General features: G+C 55.5%; 1 protein-coding gene across 3 annotated transcripts; it reads left to right on the top strand.

Annotated features, from left to right (window-relative positions):
- The first annotated feature begins 7,094 nt into the window (after positions 1–7,094).
- Positions 7,095–15,607, top strand: KCNA10 (potassium voltage-gated channel subfamily A member 10). Of its 3 annotated transcripts, none has more exons than XM_068918510.1 (2): positions 7,095–7,174; positions 13,732–15,607. In XM_068918510.1, exon 2 carries the CDS (start codon positions 13,806–13,808, stop codon positions 15,354–15,356), a length of 1,551 nt encoding a protein of 516 aa, XP_068774611.1. In that variant the 5' UTR covers positions 7,095–7,174; positions 13,732–13,805; the 3' UTR covers positions 15,357–15,607. The 3 variants fall into 3 exon arrangements, with proteins under 3 accessions (XP_068774611.1, XP_068774613.1, XP_068774612.1); XM_068918512.1 differs by lacking the exon at positions 7,095–7,174 and adding an exon at positions 10,081–10,121; XM_068918511.1 differs by lacking the exon at positions 7,095–7,174 and adding an exon at positions 12,179–12,440.
- Positions 15,608–17,538: the final 1,931 nt, after the last annotated feature.

The raw sequence follows: 17,538 nt of genomic DNA, 5'->3' as shown, positions 1-17,538 counted from the left end.
CTCTTACTTTCCATCTGTGTCTGCTTTCTCCCCTGCTCATCTGAAAAGACATCGTCTCCCTTTCCTTCGCCTGCCAGAGGACCACTGACCCCAGGACGAGGCGCAGCCGAGCTCAGAGCCCCGGACTGGTCCAGCAACAGGCACAAGGTGAGTGTTTCTCATCCTCTTTGCTGGTTTTTTTTTTTTTCCCTCCAGTTTTCAGCTGTCCCTCATACAGAACAGATAAGCAATGGTCTTTGTGCGGGCTAAATATGGGCTGGAGGTGGGTGCTTCAATGTCATCATTCCTCACTCACCAGCGTTAGGATGAGATGCTGCTCGTGGACAAGAAGCTGCGGCAGATGTCTGCTCAGGCCAGAGGTGGTGGTTAAAGTTTCTTGTTACTGATACAGAATAGCTTGATTTCGGTGACCGGGATCTGCTGTGACGTGGATTGGGGTTATGCAAACCCAAAGCGAAGGTAATATCCCTGGAACAGGAGCCCTGCAATTAGCAGCGCAGTGTCAAATTGGGCAAGGGAGGATCATGCAGTGGAGCTTCATCAGGGTCAGCGCAGGGTCCGGGGCGATCAGTGGCTTTATTTATAGGCGTCTGGGAGGATGGAGAGGAGGGGACGGTGATCGGGTTGCCATGCAGCGCCCCGGCAGAGGGATAGCGTAGCCCAGCCCGGTGAAATCAGAGCGGGGAGGGAAAGCGATCGTGAAAGATAAGAGTCGAGTGAACATGAGGGAAATGAAGCCTTGGGGGACAGACCGGGCCAGTGGGGGCATCGTCCTGCAGCTAAAGAGCTGCTACAGGGGCTGGGATTTGGCTCCTGACTCTGCCTGAAACTCTTTACCTCCTCTGGGTGAACTGGGGACGGTGTTTTATTATGGAAGATAAGCAAGAAACCTTGCAAAAGAGAGAGTCTGCTCAGCAAATCTGGCTCCAGAAACGCTGCAACCTGCCATCCTGGATCTGCTCTGGAGCGAACAGGCTCCTCTGCTCCAAAGCAACAGTGACGTCCTGGGACCCAGGACAGCGAGGGGGAAATTGCTGCCCCTGCTGAAATAGGAGAGGCTGGAAACCCAGGCCTGTTTGCAAGCGAAGCAGTTGCTAAAACACAATGCTGCATCGCCCCGCCGGGATGCACTGACGAGGCAGAGCTGCGCCTCCCTCCCCGGCTTTGCAGGGCTCGGGCTAACGGTGGCAGCTGGGTCATGCAGGGGACGTGGGGATCCAAAGAGCCGCTTTTGCTCAGTCTCAGCTCCCCATGCTCCTGTCTGGGGGTTCAGGACGCCAGGGGCAGGTAAATCCTGGGTGCTCGTGTTTGAAGACGCCCGGCTGCACCGGGTGACGCGTCCCTGGGATGGAGATGGCCTCTCAGAGGGGCAAGGACTCAGCCTTCGGGAGCAGAGCTGGAAGCGAATGGGAGCTGCTCCTTTCACTGGGGGCGATGCTAGGGCTCAGTTGTGTGATGAAGTTATTGGGTGTCAGCAGAGCACGTGCTTGGACAGGAGCCAAGAGGATCACACCTTCTCCCCAACCTCTCTGCACGGGCTTGGATGCAAAATCCCCCAAAGGCAGGCAAAGCACGGGCCCTTTTTCTCCATCTGGAAACCTCCCAAGCAGTCTCCCTTCTCTCCCTCCCTGCCAGGCACCCACTGAAGCGTGGACCAGCCACCGGAGAGTTGCTGACACATGTCTGCTGCTGTTCAAGTGGTTCCAGCCCGATGCTGGGCAGATGGCAGGCGGGTCAGGTGTGGAGTGCAAGCCACCTCGGGAAGCTTTTGTTTCACTGCCCAGTGCTCTACTTTAAGGCTTCAGGTTTGCAGGAGGCGTTCCCCTGCCAGAGGAGCAGGCCATCAATAGCACCTCAGAGCAGGAGCAGCCCTGGTGTCATGGGGGATGTGGGACCACAGCCCAAGGAAGCCTCATGCATTGGAGCAAAGTCTAGCCCTTCTTGGAGAGGGCTCAGGGTGGCTGGGTTTGTCCTTTAGCACTGCCTGGGGGTACTCCGTCCTCCTGTTCTGCATGGATGTTGGCCACCAAGACTCTGAGGAGAAGGTGAATTCAGTCTTGACCCAAAGCAAGAGGATAGTGGTGAGTTCAGCAAGGGGGATATGCTGGGGAAAATCTCATGTAGGCTTGTCCTGCTCTTACCCTCTTTCTTGGGCCGCTGTCAGAGAGCAGCTCCAGGGCTGGATGAGGCCATCCTGCTCCAGTTAGCATCAGACCCCGCTTGAGATGGTGGCTCTCACAAGAGTTAGGGCCATATAACTGCAGTTGTGCTTTTCTACCTTAGCCATAGCATCATCCTTCCACGGTGGCTGCAGCTTTACAGTTTTCAATAGTGAGCAAATCCCCCTAAGTCTTGAAAAGCTGCAAAATAGAGGAGCAGAAAGACCAGAGCGGGACAGAAAGTGAGGAGAAAGGAGACTGTGCAGCAAGGAGGGAGAAAGACGATTCACCAAAGCAGGTGCATCATTTATTTATTTGCCCATTAGCTATTGATGAGCCGGCCTTTTGTATCGAGCCTGCCGCCGTCATTGTGACAACTTCAGCCCTTTCTGTGACGCGGCACCCTTGCTGCTTGTCCCTGTTCCAGTCACCGTGCTAACACGGTTCTTGATATGTCCCTCACGCGGCGCCTTCGCGGCGCCGCCGTTGAGCTGCACGGGTAATTAATGAGATCCCCCATTACTGCAGTGTAACCATAACCTGCAGGAAATACCCACAAGGTGGTGACTTTTCCTAGGGATGCTGGGCATGTGGGTGCTGCTGTGGATGGTGCTTGAAAGACCTGGAAAGTGTTTGGGGCTTTCTTGTGTATTGGGTTAAAGCAAAATGCCCAAACTGATGTCTAGGGTAAGCCCTGGACCTCTCCTTCCACTTCTTGCTCTTGATGATTACAGAGGGACTGTGGGACTGAGCATGACACCCGATGCTGGTCATCCGAATGCAGCAAGGAGAGGTGGAGAAGACCCGTTCATCCTGCTCAACACACTCAGGGCTGTGCCTTCCTCTCACCTCCTCACCTGACCAAAGGAAGACAGGCTTACCCCATCCCACCTGTTCTCAGGGGAAGGATGTGCTCAGAAACAGACTCCTACGGTAGCAACCTGGTCTCCATATCTTAGACTTGAAAGGACCCATCAAAGACCTTTCTGTGACCTTGGGCTCTGTCAGCTCTTCCCTTCCGTTGTCCAATGCTGCCTCCTGGCTTGTGGCAAGGAGACAGTGAGTGGGATGGGGCTGCAGCCCATAGCCGGGCAGGTAAGAGCTGCTTGACTCTTTGGTGTGTTTTTGTCTTAAAATACCTGCCTACTTCTGGATGTTGCTGCTAGCTGCCCAGGTGGGAAGCTCTTAACCACATTAAGAGGGGAAGGCTCCTCCCTCACCTCCTCTGAAGCCTGTGGAGCACCGATGGGGCCAAATCCGCTCCCAAGTGAAGAAACTGCCATTTCAGGGGTTCAGCTCTTGGGGGTAGACCTCTCCTGGGGCAGGTTTTTAAGGAGCTTTGGTTTGTTTGCTGCTGTTGTCTATGCACGTGAACATGGGTTTTGTTAAAGCAGCTCCATTCACGGCATTTTCCCCTCGTGTTGCCTTTAAAGCCAAGGACGGTGAGATAAGATAGGGTTTCACAGGGGTGTAGGATTTCCGAATCTGAGTCTTATCTGAGACAAACTCTTTCTTAATCCTTACCTGCGTGTCGGAGACGAGTGGATGCTGGCCACGTCCGTATCCACCTGAGACAGGATACTCCTTTTGCTTGAGGAGAAGCTGTAATTTTGGCTGGCTGCACTAGACTGCAGGTGAGTGGCTGGCTCTAATTTTATTTACTGTGCTTATAAAAGTCTGAATGGCATTACTGATATAATAGAAATGTAACTGAGCCTAATAAACATGGAAAGATCCTTTGTTAAACCAGTCCTTTTATTTTGTTATCAATAGGATACGGAAGAATCACCTAGTTGAAAAGGTGCCCACTTATCTCCAGATGAAACGGTACTTGGCTCATGTTTTTATACTAAGCTGTGCTTAGTGTGATTTTTTTTTAATATGATTTTTGGATGTTCTTGAGTTTGTTCCTGAACCTAGGCAGATATGCTCTGTGTTTTGAGTGTTTACAGCCTCCCTTCCTTTTCCAAGACTTAAAATAGTTACTTTGGTGTTCTGTACTTTGCAAGCTTTCCATTAGAAAATCATCAGCCTTTGCAGCCTACTTCTTGGAAGCATAAGAAAGAGGCATCAAAGACATTGAAACACATGCAAGTAAATACTAGCTGCATGTAGCCTGCTCAAATTAAACCTGAAGGAGCTGGGGTGAAATAATTCATCAGTATTTCTGTCAGGCTGAAATCCATTGCTGCAAAGTGGTCGCTGAAAACTTGAAACAGCGACAGGAGCTGTTTATTGAATTAAATGCGGCGGCGATGAGATGTGGAAATAGATGACATCAGATTCAGGTTGTAAAATAATGATGGTTAATGGGTCTTTGTCTTAGGTTGGCTCGGTCTTGCCTGGAAATCAAGGGATGTTTTGGGTGATCCTGGGGGGTCTGGGATGCCTGCCTGGGATCTCTACTGAGCTTGAAATTGTTCAGCCTTTACACCAGCAGGATTTGGGAAGGGTTAATGGGAATACTGGGCCAAATCAGTCCTGCTTCTAATTCTGGCAGGCTTGGTACAATTTGCATTTAGCCAGCGGTTAAGAATAACGTGCAAAATTCAGAGCCCAATTTGGGTCGTCTTTCCTGGCCTGGTGGAAGCGATCAGATAGGGCTAAGGAGGCTTTCCTTGGTGAGCATGAGGTTCAGACTGAAGCAAGTACCAACGCCACGTTACTCCATAAGCACCTCCAGGGTTGTCCTGTGCTTGGCGTGTGATGAGTCGCACGGTCTCGGGTAGGGGAAGGCGCGCGTGCTGAGTGCAAGACGCAATCCCCAGGGCCGCGGATGCAGCTTCTGGCAGGCACAAACCGCGCGGTAGCCCCTGAGCTTTCATTTCCGTCCCCAGTTAGCCCTGCCCAGCCCGCGTCGGGGCACCAGTGCTGTTATGGTTATCGTCATATTTCAGCTGGAGAAGCCCTGTGTCAGATAACCTCCCCGCAGAGTCCTCGGCTGGCAGGGTGTCTCGGCACGCCAGCTGTCCGGGAAGCATTTCTTGTTGGCCCCCTCTGACGAACGGCAAACGGATACGGATGGGTTTCCCTGTCGGCGCTTGGCTTGCGTTTTTCTTTTCGATGCGCTCGCCAAGAAACTCCAAAAAAACGCAGCTTTTCCCCCGTGGTAGAGCATCCAAAAATCACCAAGCTTCCTTGAAACACTGGACGGCTTCTCACGGCTTGATTGGCAAAAACGTTGATCGAGGCTGAGATTTTTAACACGGATGTCTGTACAGGCAAAACCTCAACAAAATAAAACGTATTTTGGGGGGGGGGGGGGGTGGAGAGGAGATGGTATCGCTGATTCGCAGACCCATCGAAGCCACAGCGCGGGAGAGCCTGGGTGCATCGTCTGAGCCATTCCCCCAGCGTCTCCCGCAGCCCAAAAGTGGCTGAAAACTGCAGCTTTTGTAACCGACCTGTGCTGCGAGCCGAGTCTTTCCCAGGCCCATTGTCAAGGTTGTGTTTTAGACCCCCCGGTCGGCCCCTTTCCCAGGGAAACGCGGCAGCCTGCCGGGGAGGGGTCGCTGGCTGTCAGTGGCCACCCGAGACCCTGGGTGGCAACAGCACCTCCGGGCCGCCCCGCGCTCTGCACGTGCCAGCTGCTGGCACGCAGCTGAAAGGGGTCAGGACACAGCTGATTTTGAGCCGAAGCACAACGTGCAATCCTGCCTCGATTACGTGTGCTGGAGCAAAGCTTGGGGTTGGGGGGGAAATTCCAGCCTGGAGCAGCCCTGGGAGGCGGCGGGAGGGTTCACGGCGCAGGCAGGGGCCGGGGATGGCATTTGGGAATGGGCTGTGAAATGCCCTAGCTGGGCTTTACCCCTGGTCCCGCAGGGATGATGGGGGAGCGAGGCGATGCCCTCGCTTGGCCTCTGCTTGTGCGTTTTTGCAGGTGGGGAAGGCAGCAAATGACCTGTGCAGGGGCTGGAGAATTAAAAGAGAAGGGAAATCCCTGCAGCTCATTAAAACGAAGCAGGCGGGGGGCGTAAAAAGGCAGCTCCGAAAGCTTCGCTGAAGCCGATGGAGGATGCTGGCGGCCAGTCTGCCCCGGCTCCGGCCCTTTGGACAAGCCAAGGGCACGCGGGGAGCCGAGGGGCTTCGGCCGCATCCAGCCCCTGCTCCGCGCCTGGGCCGGAAGGACGAGGTGTAACCCGGCTGCCTCCCCTGCCGAGGAGGAACCGGTGCCCCGGCCAAACCGAGAAGGCACCCAGGGGTGCAGCTCCCCTTCCCGAAGCTTCGGCGGTTTGGAAGCTGCCCCCGCGGGTGCAGCGCGGGCCGCCGGGAACGGCGGGTTTTCCCGCGCGCCCCGCAGCGGGCCGAGGAAGCGCCCTGCCGAAGGGGACGGCGAGCGAGAGCGGCATCGCGCTGCGTGGCCGGAGGGCGGCCGGGCCGCCGTGGCCCGGCCGCAGAGCGGACTAACCCCCTTTTCCCTTTCTCCATCTCCTCCTGCCTTCTGAGCGAACAAACCGGGTGGGCAGATTAACGGCCCCGGTTTGCAAACGGTGCCGGCCTGGCTGGATTCGGCAGAGCGCGGCAGCGAGCGGCTCTGCTGGGGGTACGGCCGCTTCGGAGCGCCGGCTCGTCCTCCGGGAAGGAGGTTCCCCCTCGCCCGGGATGCGGAGGCCGAGCCCGCGGGTGGCCGTGACGGTGGCACGCTGGGCGACCCGGCCGGCGGCGGCGGGGAGAAGCCCACGACGGGCATCGAGGGAACCGAGGTCGTCAGCGGCGGAGCGAAAGCCCGTTTTTTTTCAGGCGCGAGGAGAATGAGGGCAAGGAATCCCACTGGGCTCACGTGGGTACCGGCATCGCCTCTCCGCCGAGCGCAGGAGAGCCGCCGTCCTCCCCGCGCCGGCTCCGGCGCAGCCATGCCACGGGGCCAGCCGAGGGGCCGGCGGGCTGGCGAGCGGAGCTGAAGGGCCGTCGGGCATCGCTCCGTCGCCCTCCGCCCCGGGTGCCCGGAGGCCGGCGGGGTGGGGGGGTCGCGCGCCCCGCTCGCCGCAGGAGGATGAGGACCACGCGCCGGCCGGGTTTGTTGCTTCCCCCCTTTTCCCTGCGGCAGCCGGGCGAAGGCGGAGGGGACGTTGGCGAACGGGGCGCTCGGGTACCGGTTCTCCCCTCTGTGTGGTTTTTAAGGGGTGGTGATGATGTTCAGTTTGTCCTTGGGAAAAAACGGGGATGCAGAGGGGGGCCGGCTCCTGCGCCGGTGGGCCGCGAAACCCCAGCGGCGGGGGGGTCTTGGCAGCATCACCTCCGTCACCGCGACCGTTTGCTGCCGCGTCCCGGCTATAATGCGCTAGCTCGGGCAGGACGCCAGGGTCGAGGGCTGGACGTGCAGCTGTTAAAACCCGCTAAAGGTGGAGGTGCAACACCTGGGACCCAAAACTTTGTCGCTTTGTGCCGTTGCTGTTGCAAAAATCGGGGTCGATGCAAATATCAGCGTGGCCTAATTACCGTCCTTTGCTTTCAGCAAATTAGCGACCGGTTGCTGTCCGCTTGTACTGTTTTTGGCTCTGGCCGCCATCTCCTGGGAGGCTTTTGCTGTTGAGCCGGTGCCAGCGCAGAAGCCGCAGGTTTTGGTGGCGGGCAAGGTCGTTTGTTGGCGTTAGGAGCAGGCTGAGGTTACAGAGCTGAGACCTGGCATGAGCCCTGCCGTCCTGGACACGGACCTAGCTCGAAACGGGGTGCTCGGCCCGCCCGTCCCCGATTAGCGAAGCGCTTTTGCAAAGATCAGGAAAGTTTCCCACCGGTTCAGGCTCAAATTGTCTTTATCGCGTTACATCCGCGGGGAGGGGAAAGGACGGCTGCGCCGCCGACCCTCTTTCCCGGGACGCCCGGCGAGGGGGTTCGCCCCGGCTCGGTGCGACGCCGCATGCACGAGCGCTCGAAAAAGCAGCGAGCCCTTTGCAATGCTCATCCTGCTTTCATGAACCCCGGAGCAGAGCAAACTAACCGCGACAGCTTAAAAGTCCTGCTCAGGAAAGCACGCCTGCATTAGACTCTTCGAGCGCCGGCTTATGCTTAAACCGTTCCCAAATCAGCCCCAGCTCCAAGGGCCGGGCAGGCGACGAGGTCTCGGCTTCAGGACGGGGCATTTGCGTCTCCGCAGAGCTCGCCTGGCCCCAGCCAGCCGCGGCCGCTGCCTCGCGCCCGCCGTTAGCAGCCGCCCTGCGGCTCCCTCGTCGCTGAGCTCTCTCGTCTTTATTAAATTACAGCCTGACCCGGTTAATCCCGAGTTGATTAATTTGGGCTGTGTGTCTGGGTCTCAGGCCGGTTTCATCCATCTCGCAGCATGTACTGTGTGTCCGGGCTCTCCGTTAATCTGATTTTTTTCTTTTATATATATATATATGTATGTAAAAAAAAATACGGGGGAAAAAAATCTGAAGAAAGGATGCAAACTGAGCAGGATTAACGGGACGCGGCTGCTGGCGCGCGCCCGGCTGGCCGCGCTTGTCCTGCCGCTGCCCCGAGCCGCTCCAGGGAGCCGGAGGGTCTCTTTGCCCGTTGTCCGGGCTGGATGCATGATAGCGTGATTTAAATGTTGGGGGCCCCTGGGCTCGCTGCCCCCCCAGCGCTGAGAACCGGCGCTGTCGCTTCAGCGCTCGTCTGCCCCTTTTCCACCTCTCCGCTGCTCCTGCTCTGATGTCTTTAAAGAAGAGGAGGGGGCTTTTGCCAGATTTCGCCGGCTCTTTCCTCGGAGCAACGCCACGGGCCTCGGCGCTGGGGCCGCCCGACCCTGGGCTTCCCGCGGGAAAACTTCCCGCAGCATCCGGCCCAGCCGGCTCGCTCGGGGAGGGACGCGCGGGGACGAGGGCAGGTCGCGCGGCCGCCTCGGGCCGTCGTTTCGCTCCGAAAGGACGTCAAAAAACCAAGCGAGGAGGCAAAACGTGGGGTGGAGGGAGCTTTAACCGAAGGCAGGAAAAAAAAACCAAAAAAACCCGAAATAAGGGCAGCGCTCGCCCCCAAAGCCCCGTGTTGCCGCGGTCCTGGCGGGATGGGGCTGAGGGCGGCAGGCGCTGGCCCAAGCCGAATTGAGGTCCCCAGCAGGTAGGGGAGACGGGGGCGAGACGGATGCAGAAAGGATGTGTAAGAGCATAAAACAGCCCCTCGGAGGGCTCCTCCGGGACACGCTGGTTTAATACCCTTATTAATGATGTGGAAGGGGTTGGAGGGGGGGGAAAAAGGGCTCGGAGGACAGAAAAGGAAGCGGGAGCAGGCGGAAATTTAGGTGACTGGATCCCTGGGGAGCAAAGGAGCGTCACCGTGGAGGAATCGAGGCCGAGACGCCCGGGCAGAAACGTGCCAACGCCACCTCCGCTTTCCCGAAGTGCGGAGCAGCGGCGGGAGGAGGAGGAGGGTCGGGGGGTGCGCGGGCGAAGGCCGGTGCTGCAGACCCCCGCCCCGGCCGCGGGCCTGGTCCTAACAGGAAAGAAAGCAAAAAAGGAGAGGGGAAAAAAAAAAAAAAAAAGCTTTATTCTGTGCTGCAAAACTGGCTGCCAGTGTCAGCGGCGCTCCGGTCCCCGTCCCCCTCCCCGGCGCCAGCTCCGACCTCGCCACGTCACGGACGCGAGTTTGCCGCGCTGGCGTTACGGGGGGATTAAAAATCGCCTCTGCCGGCACTGTCTCCCCGCTGTCCCCCCAGCTCGTTTTAAGGCAGGACGGGCGCTTTTCCCCCGGGGCCATGGTGGGGCCGAGAGCGGGCGCAGCCGAAGCGCCGAAGCTTGTCGGATGCTGCCAAAATCCCGCGCCCCGCTCGCCGGGCTGCCAATTACACAGCGGCCCAAATAGCGGCGAGCCTTTTAAATGACATTGTCCGCTTTATCCCGAGGGGACCTTTTGCAAGGGTACGGCTGGAGTTTCTTTTTCTTTTTTTTTTTTCCCTTTCCCCCCCCTCTCTCCCTACGCATCCCTATGTGTATTTAATAATTCTCTTCCCAGATGCAGAGCGCGGCGGCACCGGCTCGCCCCGTGCGGGTAAGTCCCCGAAAGCGACCCTACGCGGAGCGGGGTGGGGGATAAAAAAATCTCATCCGAGCTGCGGCGGGGAGGGGAAGTGGCTCAGCGCCACCGATTTTCCGCGGAGAGAGCTCGGGCAGAGAGCGAGGCGTCGCTGGCGTTAACGCCGGCGGGATGCAGCGGCCACCGGGCTGGCGGAGGTTCGTGCCGTCGGCAGCCGGCGGCGGGGCCGACCGGGCGCCGGATCGCCAACTTCGCCAGCGTAACGCAAGCGCTCTCTCGAAATGACCTTTCTCTCTTTCGCCTTGTCTCTCCTTCGCTTTTCCCCCACTCCCGCCTCTCCCCAGCCGGGGATTTCAGATCAAGGGTATTAGTTAATCAGATTCTGCGGAGCAGATGTTAGGTGATTTAGGAGGAATAAAAAAACCAACTTTCTAGCTCAAAGCTCCGCGCCCGGCGCTGGCGGCGCGCGTCCGGTTGGCTCAGTTTTGCTTCGGCAGATGGCTTTGCGGCTTCGGGTAGCGCCGTTAATTTTCGTCTGTGTTTCGGCTGGTTTGCGGCTAGCTGGGCTAGCCGAAAAGAAAGAGCCAGCCCCGTATCTCCCCAGCCCGGATGGCTTTGAATGGAGCTAAAAAGCGATTTTTGCCTTGTGCCCCTGGGGAGGATGAGCAGAGTCCTCCGCTCTCAGCTCTGCCCACGGCCGCAGCGCGCAAACCGGCCCGTCGCCGCTCCGTGCCTCAGTTTCCCCATCCGGGACGAGGCACACACCGTCGACGGCAGCGAGCCGAAACCTCTGCCCCGGAGCGCCCTGCCCTTTGCATCCCCTCCCCTGGTAAGGACAGAAAGAGCAAGGCCACGTATAGGATGGGGAAGGGCGCAGAGAAATATTTGAGGGGAAACGGGGTCATTTCAGCGCGCCCAGCCGCCCCCGACCGGAGGCGGATTTCAAGCTATGGTGCTTTCCCACCCCGCCGCAAGCCTGGATCGGTCAGCGCTGCGAAGCGAGCGCTAGCGAATCTTCCCGCGCCCGGTGGCAGCGCGCAGTATTAAGAGCAGAGGACGCTTAATGCTTAAAATACCAAGATCATCTCGCGGATGAGCGGGCTGCTTCAGCCGGTCTAAGACCGCCGCAGTGTCGAGAGGGGCTCCCGGGCACGCGCTGCTGTCGGGTCTCTCCGCCGGCACCGAGGGCGCGGGAGTCGGATCTGCCCACCGGTCCGGCCGAAAACGAAACGATCCTTCTGATTCAAACTGATTTTTTTTTTCTTGCCTGATTTAAAAAAAAATCAACTTTGGGAGTCTGGATTAGGAAAAAAAAACCAAGGGACACACAGAAAAAGGGAATATGAGAGACAGAAGGTCAAGCCATCTGGGCCCTGACGACGGACGTTGGCCGGTTGAAACGGGAGCCCGCGGCTGGGCGCTTTTTGCAGGCTGCGGAGGGAAGCCGGTGGTACCCGACGGCGTTTCGTCTCTCCAGGGGACGCAGCGCGTGCCACCACCTTGCAGGAGCTGGGACAGCCAACACAGAGCCCCCGGCCAAGGCTAAAATGCTCTTGTTCAATTTTGAATATTTTGTTCAACACGAAATGAATATGTGCTTTTTTTTTTCTTTATTCTTTAACACTTGTTTTTCCCTAGAAGGATTCAGAAGAGCTTTGATCGGGTCTGGCCGATAGCAGCACCCCTTCTCCCTCCACCCGGTTTCTGATACTACAAGGGGATTGAAATGTGCGTTTTTCCGCAGCTCTCGGTTGCTGTCACCAATTCACGGTTTTCCAGCCCCAGGCTGCAAAGAGTGCAGAGCGCCGGGGCTGGAGCGAGCTGCCGCGGCGGGATCACGCCTCCGGTACCAGCATCACTTGCTGCTTTCCCACCACCCGAGCTGCTGAGGTTAGAAACTCCCCCTGTGTCCCCGGCAGGACAAACATCTCACCGTGCCTGCAACGGCCGAAACGTCAAGCGTGAACTGAATCCAGCCCTGCGGAGCACCACAGCTCCTTCTCCTCATCATCGCAGCAGGCTTCTTGCGGGCCAAAACCCTGCTGTTGCTTTCTCCCGGTGTGATTTCTGCCGTGTTGCCCCAAACCTTTCTCCCAGCTCATGTCCCCAAATCCAGCACCTCACGGTTTTGCTGAGTAAAGAGAAAAGCTGAGCCCTCATCTGGGTGCCAGCACCTCTATGAAGATTTGCTTTCTTGGGTTGTAATGATAGAAGAAGAAGAAGGATTTATAGCAAGCTGGGATATGAACATCAACTTCTGCAACAGATTTGGGCAAAGGGCTGTTTCTAGCTTGTCCGTACCCAACTTTGACGGCAGTACGTTGGTATGGGCAGGTGAATGCGCTTCTGGCATGGCTGGGGAAATGGGGAAGAAACATTTCAGAGCTTCAACTTTGGTTAAATAAGGAGCTTTAGGGGGTTGGGAGAGATTTCAAGAGACTCTGGAAGTGGGCATGGCTTCCCAGTATCTCACCACGTCCAGTCCAGTGCCATGCTCTCCCTGAACTGGGAAAGGGGCATATGGTGAACTGCTGTCTCTTAGGCCAGAGCTGCATCCCTGCAGCGAGGCCAGCTCCATCCCGTCAGCGGTCCGGTGGTGCCGCGAAGTGATTAAGGCTGCCGTGAAGAGTTGCCCCTGCTTTTTCCACAAAGACATGGCCTAAATTGCATTGCTATTCTCGGCAATTCAGGGCATTTGTGTTTTTCAGTCCCTCTCTCTGAACTTTGCTGGCTAAGAAAGCCAGCTTGCCCTTGGTGATTAGCGTTCACGTGTAGGAATGAGCGCTTTTGCATGTCCTTGTGTGTGTTTTCACGTCCAGAAAATATATTTGCAGGGGAAATAGTGAGAGGGCAGAGGGGCTGGAGACCTCCCAGTAAATCAGAGAGCTGAGTATGCCAGGCAAATCACCCCGGAACCCTTTCCCGTTAAGCTCTAATTTCTCTTTGCGCTTCTCCCAAAGCAGGACAGGGAATTTCCCAGATCTGTAACTCGGCCTGGTCCCTGGGCTCCGCTCTGACTTTGCCATCAGGTTGAGTAGAACAGCAGCAGCGTATTGGGGTGATGGGTGCCGAGCAGTATTTTAGGTGCACGGCACCTCTTGCAGTGGCGATGACCCCAGAGGGATCCACATCACCGTCCATGAGATGCAGTTCAGGCTCTTGGAGTGACCTGAGACCATCAGGTCTACTATGAAGGAGACCTAGGAGAGCTCTGGAGGACGTGTAATACCTCTGAATCCCTCTCCGAATGCTGAGCCCCGCAGCATGTATTTTAGTGTATGGTCCTGGGAATCTCTGAAAATGACCCCTTGTACTGCAGGGCTGTGGAAAGGCTGGGTGGGACACCTGGGTTCACCCCCACCTTCTGTTACCACCTATCCTTTGTCCTTGGGTGCTATAAAAGGTGCTGGGCGGTTTAGTGGTAATAATGACGCCATATACAGGTCCTGCAGGATCCTGAGCTGAAAGACATGCTGGAAGTCTACTGTTTTTACTAGTCAATTAAATTAGTTTTTTCGTTAAATGTACAGGTTTTTCTGGCCTTAGATCTATTTTATTATTTTCGGTTGAGAAAAGTGGTCTGCATGCATGATTCATCTCTGTCTCCTTGTCCATTCGCTTGCAGATCCTCATAGCGTGGGAAAGACGCAAGCCGCTGGTATCTGACCCGGGGATTTATGCTGCTAATCTGATTATTATATGATGGACGTGTCCAGTTGGAAGGAGATGGAGGTGGCACTAGTCAGTTTTGACAACGCTGATCAGATCGTGGAGGATCCCTGTTATTCAAACGACCTCAGCCCCTCCGGCCAGTCACGGAAAGGCCATCCCAGCTGCGCCAACCTCCTCTCCAACTGGAGAATCCTCATCAACAGCGAGAACGCCAACAATGAGACAATTTTCTCCAGGTTCTCCGCCGAGTTCAGTGAGCACCTGGTGGGGGAGCGGGTGGGCATGGATGAAGGGGATCAGCGCGTCATCATCAACATCGCAGGGTTGAGGTTTGAGACACGGCTCAAGACCCTCAACCAGTTTCCCGAGACCTTGCTTGGGGACCCAGAAAAGAGGATGCGTTATTTTGACTCCATGAGGAATGAATACTTCTTCGATAGGAACAGGCCCAGTTTTGATGGGATCCTGTACTATTACCAGTCCGGTGGGAAAATCCGGCGCCCTGCCAATGTCCCCATCGACGTCTTTGCTGATGAAATCACCTTCTACGAGCTGGGTGATGAAGCCATGGACCAGTTCAGGGAGGATGAAGGGTTCATCAAGGACCCTGAGACTCTCTTACCAACCAATGACTTTCATAGGCAATTCTGGCTGCTCTTCGAGTACCCTGAAAGCTCCAGTGCAGCCAGGGGCGTAGCTTTGGTCTCCGTCCTGGTCATAGTCATCTCCATCATCATCTTCTGCATGGAGACCTTACCGGAGTTCAGGGAAGAAAGGGACTTTAAGTCCCCCAAGGAGATTGCTAGGAATGTGACGGGTACCTTGCTAGCCCACAGCACCTTCACAGACCCTTTCTTCGTCATAGAGACTGCCTGCATTATCTGGTTCTCCTTCGAGCTCTTTGTCCGGTTTGTTGTGTGCCCCAGCAAGACCGAGTTCTTCAGAAACATCATGAACATCATTGACATTGTGTCAATCATCCCCTACTTTGTGACGCTCACCACTGAGCTGATCCAGCAGAGTGAACTCAACGGGCAGCAGAATATGTCCTTAGCCATCCTGCGGATCATCAGGCTGGTCAGAGTCTTCCGCATCTTCAAGCTCTCTCGGCACTCCAAGGGGCTGCAGATCCTGGGGCAGACCCTCAAGGCCAGCATGCGGGAGCTGGGCTTGCTCATCTTCTTCCTCTTCATTGGCGTCATCCTCTTCTCCAGTGCCGTCTACTTTGCGGAAGTGGACGAGCCGCAGTCCCATTTCTCCAGCATCCCCGATGGGTTCTGGTGGGCCGTGGTCACGATGACGACCGTTGGCTACGGAGACATGTGCCCGACCACTTTGGGTGGGAAGATCGTGGGGACCCTGTGTGCTATTGCAGGGGTATTGACCATTGCGCTTCCCGTCCCCGTCATCGTCTCGAACTTCAACTATTTCTACCACAGGGAGACAGAGAACGAAGAGAAACAAATTCTGCCTGGGGAGGTGGAGCGAATACTCACGAGTGTGGTGACGGCAGCTGGCAGCATGGAGTCGCTGAATAAAACCAATGGGGCTTACCCTCGAGACAAGGCCAAAAAATGATGGTGGTGGCTGTGACGGGACTGAGCGCTATCGCATGGGATTTGCCAGCTGAGGTATAAAACATCTGCACGCTGTAATTTTTTTTAACCAAATGTGCTGCTTTTTTTTTTTTTGGTAGACATTTTTCAATCTCTGATTTCCTGTGGCTGTTCAAATAAATACCATCTTTCTTATCTCTCTTCCCTGCCCATCAGTCTGTTTTTTTATTATTTGATGCTCATCTGCTTGACATTTAGCTTCTCATGACATCAGAGCAGAATTCCCCACTGGAGCATATATAGAGATTTCTCCCAGTTACAGCTGGGGAAACAAGGCCAAAAAGAAGTGAAGTGATTTGCCCAGGGCCACCCAGCTGTCTAGAAGTGAGGAGGGGTCCAGCTCCCTGCTTTTTTAAAGCCATTGGTTATGATTTCTCTGGCAGATCTGCTTAATCCATCTTAAATATTTCCTCCCCACCTGCCACTCTGGATCTGGAGATCGGAGTAGTTCTCAGACCTGGGACTGACCTGGCTGAAAAATAAGCTGGCAAAAAAAAAAAAAAGAAGTTATTTCTGTAGCTGGATGAGTTCCTGGTTGGCACCACCGGGTAGGCAGTGCCGGATGGGGCCGAGCCACTAGCTGGGGAGATTAGGAAGAGAGGGATGGGGACATGCCAGGATGGAGTGGCCACCGAGGAGGGTTCGGGGCACCAGGGCTCAATGCCCACTGGGGTTTCTGATGGAAGAGCTGGGCTCTGAGTGGCGGAAGGTGATTTTTCCTAAGACAGATGGATGTTTGGCTCGGGGGTTATCTGCCGTACAAATGCCCTTGGAGACGAGTCTCTGTGACCTTGTGACTTTTATTGTCACTTCTGTTCCTGAGAATGGGGTGCGGAGTAATGTACACTGACATTTTGCGACAGCTCAGCTCTCCCTCGCAAAAGGCGCTCCTGTTTTTTCTGAGATGTGCAAATTCCCATAGACATTTTTGACGGGAGAAAACAGAAACAGATCATCTTGCCGTTCGCTTTCTGTTCCTCTAATGCCAGCAGGTTTTCCTCCAACAAAAACATTTTGTTCCAGCTTCACTGTTTCAGTTGGCTTTTTTGATGTTTCTGCTTACATTAAAATCACAGTTTCTCATGCAGTGTCTACACATCCGCCTTTATATCCCACATCTGTTACATTTGATGCTTCATCTCCTAAAGGTTTGACATTTTCATTACGCAATGTGCCAGCATGTCTTGTTCACAATGGTTTGCAACTTCATTCAGAAAGAAACTGTGAAAGATGGAGATATATATATATATTTTTTAACTCCTGGTTTGATGGAAAATGTGAGTTTGGGCATGCCGGGATTTTCCCCGTGGCAGAAATCCTGCATTCCTGCCAGCTCTGCTGCAAAGCTCTTGCTGGCTCTGCTCTGGGATTTTTGGTTTGAGTTTTTCTTTTTGAGGACTGTGTCCCTGCAACGAAGCCTTTCACACCCCAGGGAGACGGATGTGGGTCATCAGCACAGCTCCCTCGGGAGAGGTTTGGACTCTGGGATGATGTCCCACTTTCTCCTGCTCTCCTCTAGGTTCCCCCAGTCCCTAGTACCGTCCTCCTCTGCACCTCATCCCCAGCAACCCACAGACCTTCATCCTGGACAGGAGGAGCCACAGGAACTGTTTCACCTCCCTCCCACCTTATTTCAGCATAGGAGAGGCCTCAGTATCCCCACTCCTCTGCGGGGGCGGCTGGAGGAGGCCACCACCGTGCCATGGTGGGAGGCACAGCTGGGCACAGCTGGAGAGCAGATGGGCTGAGAACCCCCCCAGCTCTGTGCCACCCACTCCTCATGACTTTCCTGCACACCTACATGCCACTATTTTTTTTTCTTAACAGATTCTTTATCCTTTTCCCCCTCTCCCTCTAGAAACCATTGAACTTTTTACCTTCCTTTATTTTTTTGGAGCTCCTCTCCCCAAATTTCACTCCCCTTCTATCAAAGCTGAAGCACTTTTGGTGCTTATCCCTTGGGAATTGGCCGGGAATTAGTCATGAGAAACTCTGGGAAAAAGGTTTGGGTTAGAAAATATTCAGCCTGCTCGGTATAGAAATTCTCTGAGCACATTTTCACTGCTCCTGCTGCCTTAGCAAAGCAGGGCCTGAAACAGGGGGTGCCTGGATGGATGGATGGATGGATGGGTGGATGGGTTGAA

This window comes from Struthio camelus, chromosome 24, assembly GCF_040807025.1.
Source record: "Struthio camelus isolate bStrCam1 chromosome 24, bStrCam1.hap1, whole genome shotgun sequence".
NCBI lineage: Eukaryota > Metazoa > Chordata > Aves > Struthioniformes > Struthionidae > Struthio > Struthio camelus.
This window is presented reverse-complemented; position numbering and strand designations above follow the sequence as displayed.